The sequence below is a fragment of the Brachypodium distachyon genome, chromosome 2, assembly GCF_000005505.3.
Source record: "Brachypodium distachyon strain Bd21 chromosome 2, Brachypodium_distachyon_v3.0, whole genome shotgun sequence".
Taxonomy (NCBI): domain Eukaryota; kingdom Viridiplantae; phylum Streptophyta; class Magnoliopsida; order Poales; family Poaceae; genus Brachypodium; species Brachypodium distachyon.
This window is the reverse complement of record NC_016132.3, coordinates 11,654,657-11,660,656: the sequence shown is the minus strand read 5'-3', so window position 1 is coordinate 11,660,656 and position 6,000 is coordinate 11,654,657. Positions and strand designations below refer to the sequence as shown.

Sequence of the window (6,000 nt, the reverse complement as noted above, 5' to 3'; positions counted from 1 at the left end):
TGAAGTCTGCGAGTCTATTGTGAATTTGATGTGTGTTTTGGTTGTAATATGTTTCTCTGGATATGTGAACTGCTAAACATTGCTAGGCTAGATCAGAGACATGTTTTTGTCTTGTAGTCAGTTCCCGGGCTGGTCAGCAGGTTTCTGTCCACTTAGTGTGCTTGGAACTTTCTCCCCTTTGTTTCCCTCATTCTAATTTGTGATCTGAACAACTTTGTATTCCCGTTTTTCGTAAATGGTAAGGGGAGAGATCCCGGGTTGAAAAAAAAAAGATTCCTGCCGCCGGAGAAAACCCTTGAGGAAGAGGAAGAAGAGGAGCAGCGGCTATCTTCAACACTGGTTGTCGCTGGAGGAACCAGCAAAGGACGGAGAGATACCGCAGAAAAACGATCACCCCCGCATCTTCCATGGGATGACCGAGTGGTCGGATACCATGGTGCCGGCGGCCGGTAGTCGATAAACGCCATTGCGATTTAGTACCATGATTTCGATGAAACGTACTATCAGTGTGTGGATGCTAACTTTTCAATATGATGAAGTTCAATAGAGTCAAAACCCTTAAATCTCCCATGGTATCAATGAGATATCGACAAGTATCTCCACAAGCTGTATGTTGGACACCAGTGTGCGTTGTATTCATAGCTACTACTGTACTAAATATCCTCGGTGTTTACATTCTCTTCTATGACCTCAATGCAGGATCCGACAGATCTCCCAGATGACATTGCCTCTGCAAGCTTGGATCTGGCGTCTTCATGTCGACGCAGTATCAGAACAGTGTTCAGCACAGCCCATCTCACCTGTGAATCAGCTTTATTTTGGGTGAAACCCAGGCTCTTGAACAATCCATCGAGCTGTTAACGAAAAGAAATGGAACAAATGAGAAGATGGGGATATGCATCAGGTGTGAAATCAGAACAGAAGCAAACTAATGCCCGAAACCTTGTTAACGTCGGCGAGTCCTCCTTCAGCGTATCCATACAGAAGATACTCTGTTGCCACTCCAGCCAGTGCAATGCATGAGAACTTGTTCAGCATCTGCCATGACACCAAATTTATAGCCAGGTCAATCACAAATATCAATGAGTTTTACCAGAAAACTACATTGTGGGATGCCTTATTATCTATACATAGTTATTCACTGAAAAACCAGTAGTTTATGTCGCAGTTCTTCCCATCTCAGAATACACAAATTATACATTAACGTGGCATTTAACTTCCAATTTGAAGTACATGCAACCAGAGACCATTGCATAGAGAGAAGTACTTGCCTGATGTCACTTTAGTCAATAAAGCCTCTCTCATTTGCATATTTTTAATGTTCAGCGTAAAAAATATAATCAGTTTATACCTTGTATATTGTAGACCTTAAAGGACAACGAATCACATCTTACAGAAGATTCTACATTCTTTGCAGAAAACAAGATTTTATAGAAATCCTCACCATTGCAGACAGCTTGCCTGTATTGATCTGCAAAAGAAAACTAACCATTAGGTTTAGTTCATAGATAACTAACTCCCTTGTAGGAAAAGATATAGTAGAACAATAGCTTAACAACATCAAATGTACCCTACAAAATGTTATCAGAGCGCACAAAAAGGTGAATATCCGCCCACACAATAGCTAACACATTTAATGCATTGCAGCTGCAGTGAGTTTCATTATGTTTTTTTATAGTTCAAAAGGTATGCCTCACATACCATTAAACACTGACAGGGAGAATAAGTATCTACTAAACCAAACTTCAAGGTGCAACGAACATAAAGGAGCAAAGCAAGGGTAGGTAGGTATGCATTTGGAATGTTTAACATCAGATAGCGACCAATCAAATGTGTTGGGTGTTACTTCAAAGCAGGGTTCAAAATTTCGATGAGATTTCCAAAAGAATTGGTGGGCCCAGATCTTCTACCAGTAAAATTTTGACGAAATTTTCTTCTACCAGCAATTTTTTTCGGTCCGGCCAGATTTTGGGCCTAGATAAGCCCATTTAGGCACTCTTACAGCCAGGCCGAAGCGCCTTAGTAAGCTAGCTCCCTCCACTGTAACCTGCTCCCCATCATCGGAACAAAATCTCCAGCAAGCTGCAGTGTGCTGACCCCCTCCACGCTTTCTCTCTTTCAGTGATCTCACCCATCCAGCATCCTCTCTGTGAGGGCCATCAGCTAATTTGGTTTGGATGCTGGGTAATCGGCAGCTTCGCCGTAGAGCTGATGCAAAAACATGATTGGCAGCTCTAGTGGTGTAGCCAGCATTTTAAACCAAGGTGGTGTAATTGATGGATTTTTATTGCCACAATATAACATCTCAACATACTACTATAAATTTAAGTTGGGCTGCAAAAGTTCAAAATGGGCTGCCTTCTCAGTTCAGCCCACACCAATCCATCACGCCTATCTGGGCTGAATATGTAGGGGTATATGGGTCCATAGCAAAATCCCAGGGTGGTCCATGAACCACCTGGCACCCCCTCTAGCTATGCCAGTGGGCAGCTCAAGATGCAGGGCTGCGTCTGGTTTCAAGAACTGATCTGGTTTGATTTATGGCCCGTCATGCACATTTTGTTGCCCGTATGCCCGAAATATCCAAAATTTCAGGAATTTTGGTAGGTCTCGTTTTTTTTTCCAAACCGAAATATGAAACCCTGCTTCAAAGAGTACCACTTATCACAATTTCCAGAAGCATTAAAGCCTGATAATAGACTAACCTCTTCAACAAATTCAAAGTCCACAAAAGCTGTCCCAGCTTGCACATTTAGTGATCCTTGCTTCATAAGTGTATCCAAACTTGTGATAGTATATTCCTTCGGAAGCACTCCAAGCAAGTACGCTATCAAAAAGTGACCAGCTTCATGCTTCACATATTCCATATTTAGGATATTAGTTACTTAGATTATGTACGGCATTACCACAAAGAAAAATCAGAGAAGGGATCAACTTGACATTTTCTAGCCAGATTTGAACATCAAAATATGACAGTTATACAAGTATAACATATGACAAGAAACAAATGATCTTCATGGTTTCCTGTATTATTTGGTCATATTTAACTTCATAATAGTTTTAGGTTTCCCATTTCCTTCTCTCCAGATGGCACTGTACCATGGCAACTGAACTACAGCTCCTCGACTATAAAGGGATCCAGGGACACCTGCTCAGATAACCATTCATTTCCCAGTGAGGGCATCCATAGTTGGTTGATGTCAGTCTTTTCTTAGGACTAACACGCAGGACTTTTTATTGAGTTGGAGAAAACAGAAAGAAAACAGAAAAGGTTGGCTTCCCTTGGTGAACGATATTTTCTCTACTGTACAAGGTGTCTTCCCTCTGTGATGTGCTTTTTAATGAAGTCCAATCACCACATATTTTACATTAACACGACCTTTAGTTGCTATAGAAGACACTAAGTGTTAACACATTGTATAACATATTTTTTACTGACTTCTCTAGATGATCTGGAGGGCACAAAAGAAGATGGTCTTCTCTACCTACCCGTGACAGGTATCCTCTGCAGGAAACTATATTAACTGTTAGTAACAAAGTATCAAACTATATTAATTGTTAGGAAGCTATATACATAGAAACTTCTATTCTTCCATAACCATACTTGCCAAATTTAGACAGCCATAATATTACTCTGTTACATTCATGTGAACATGCTTCATGCCCTTATTGTGCAGGAACGGCGCACAATTGACATTTGACAGTGTTGAACGAACCACACTATTCATTCATTCTCTTCAAAATTGTAGTTACAATTAAGGCCAAGGTGCAAAAAACATTAACATTTTATCATTCATCGATTTTGGTGCCTAGCGAATTGTCTTTTCATCAAGTAGAAGACGATGTCATATAGTTCAAACTCAAAAAAGGTTCACACCATGCAGGGTCAGTATACCTGAATAACTCTGTTGTGGTACTTCTGACTAAGATTATGACCAACTGTGTCGAGAACCAAGTTTCTTACCCCTCCATTGAAATATATCTACAAAGCTGTAGTCATGTAAGTTCAAGAAAGACATGCTCACCATAAGTGATCATAACGTTACTAAATAATGCTAGAGTCTCTTGCATGAAAAAAAGACAGATGAACTTCTACATTTCATATATTTTTTTCTAACTAATCATACAAAAACAGTTAAATGGCTGCAAGGATGTATAAACTTTATATAAACAGTTAAATGTTAGATGTATAAACTTTGTATGATTGCTCAGTTAGAGATTGCATGCAAATTCAAGCTACTTGGTATCTGGTACTAAACAAAGTACGTATCAGGATGAACTGGAACAGTACTACAGAGCTATACCTAACCAGAACCTTACGTGATATAATATTTTTTCGGTTCAAACAAATAACTGAATCCTCCTTTGAAGGATTAATATATAAAGTTAAAGATTATTGCTCACAACCGTAACAACGTGGTCCCAAAACATGCATCGCATGGCCCAAAATCTTTTGTGAAAATGGCAACTACGCAAACAGTAACAGTTCAAATCAGCAACAAAATACTATGTAGTATATGATCAGTAAATAACTCACCAAATCAACAGACCACACAAATAGCAGACCTACAAAGAGAAACAGAACTTGGAATTGAGATAGCTCAAATACAGCTGATACAGAGAGCCCTCCAAGAACTGCAGCAATTTGGAAATTTCTCTCAATTGATCCCAAAGTACGATCCACAGGAGATAGAAAAGAAGAAGTGTCGATCCCATTTAGCTTTAGCTCATCTAGTTTATAAAGTCTTTGAGGTACCTAGAAGAGATTTCAGTAGAAAAGAGTAGACTTAGTGCATTCATAAGATAACAATCTCAAAAGGGGGTAATTGAAAGTATTACTTATCAAACATGTGACACAGGTTAAAAGGAAACTTGAAACGCACGAAAATGCTCTAATTCAGAGACGACCCGACGCGAATAAAATTGCATCATCGATCTAAGTAACCGAAAGGACCAGCACATCAAAGCGTGACGTGATAACGCGTTGGTGCAATCAAGAACCCAAGATAATATCCAGTGTCAAGGGAATAACCTGCCTGGCGGCGCCAAAGCACCGGAGCCCGCCGCCCTCGCCCAGCGAGCTGCGCACGAGGGACAGCGCGGCCTCGTCGTTCCCCTTCTGCAGCTCGTCGTCCACCTGCCCAAGCACCGCGCTTCGCCGTGAGGCCGCCTTGGAGGAGGTGTTGGCGGCGCGAGCAGGTAGCAGGCGCAGCCTGCGCCTGGCGGCGGCGGGCTGCAGCTGGGTGATGCAGCAGCAGGGCGGTCGTCCCAGTCTCATCTTCCACGTGGAGCCAAATGGTAGAAAAAAGCGCCCAAGGATTATCCCAACCTTGGAGAGAGAGAAGATAGCAGGCGATCTGCCGCAGCACAGTACTCCCTCCCATCGGATTCAATATATGTATTTATGTACGTATCTATGCTTAAAAAAAAATTAATTAATACGAGACGAAGGAATTATTTTTTTTCATGGTTGTGACTGTGGTTGCCTTAGGATCGGAGGGAGAAGTAATCTTCTCAATTATTATAAATCTCTACTCTCTCCGTTCATAAATACTTGTCGTTGTTTTAGTTCCACTGGAACTAAAACAACGACAAGTATTTAGGAACAGAGAGTACAACTTATAACGGCTCCAACTTTATTTTTTCTAAAGTCACCCCACAAAACGTACACAAATGATTTTCACTTCACGATTAGGTCCAACTAAATCAGCTCTAACAAATAATGAAATACTCTACAAATGTTTTGGACTAACAAATAACGGAATACTCTACAAATGTTTTGAACTGTGTGCATTTAGCGATTAATTATGACTGAAGAATGAATTCATGCCTCCCTTTTAGGCTCATCATAGTGGGGAGTAACTTAGAGCAGTAACATACATATGTTACTCCTTTAAGTTACTACCTTTATAATTATGCATTCCATATTTATTAGACATATTTGACATCATAGGACGTGCACACTTACTTGTTTGGTAAAAAACACAAAGTTTTATCATG

The 6,000-nt window shown here is 40.5% G+C and overlaps 1 protein-coding gene across 3 annotated transcripts; it reads right to left on the bottom strand.

Moving 5' to 3' along the window:
* Positions 1–498: 498 nt before the first annotated feature.
* On the bottom strand, positions 499–5,399 carry LOC100844265. 3 transcript variants are annotated; one of them, XM_014899786.2, is made up of 7 exons: positions 5,033–5,399; positions 4,538–4,635; positions 3,896–3,982; positions 2,706–2,852; positions 1,445–1,471; positions 943–1,038; positions 499–854 (listed from the first exon to the last, which is right to left on the bottom strand). In XM_014899786.2, exons 1-7 carry the CDS (start codon positions 5,382–5,384, stop codon positions 654–656), a joined length of 1,008 nt encoding a protein of 335 aa, XP_014755272.1. In that variant the 5' UTR covers positions 5,385–5,399; the 3' UTR covers positions 499–653. The 3 variants fall into 3 exon arrangements, with proteins under 3 accessions (XP_014755272.1, XP_003567712.1, XP_010230891.1); XM_003567664.4 differs by having other exon boundaries at positions 4,538–4,756; positions 5,033–5,371; XM_010232589.3 differs by lacking the exon at positions 2,706–2,852 and having other exon boundaries at positions 4,538–4,756; positions 5,033–5,375.
* Positions 5,400–6,000: the final 601 nt, after the last annotated feature.

Excerpts from the sequence above, each read along its gene's own strand:
- LOC100844265 (XM_003567664.4), bottom strand. The coding sequence starts at position 5,278 with ATGAGACTGGGACGACCGCCCTGCTGCTGCATCACCCAGCTGCAGCCC. Across the intron at positions 4,757-5,032 it reads GCTTTGGCGCCGCCAGGCAG|GTACCTCAAAGACTTTATAA; the intron begins GTTATTCCCTTG and ends AATCTCTTCTAG. Across the intron at positions 1,472-2,705 it reads ACTTTGAATTTGTTGAAGAG|ATCAATACAGGCAAGCTGTC; the intron begins GTTAGTCTATTA and ends TTTCTTTTGCAG.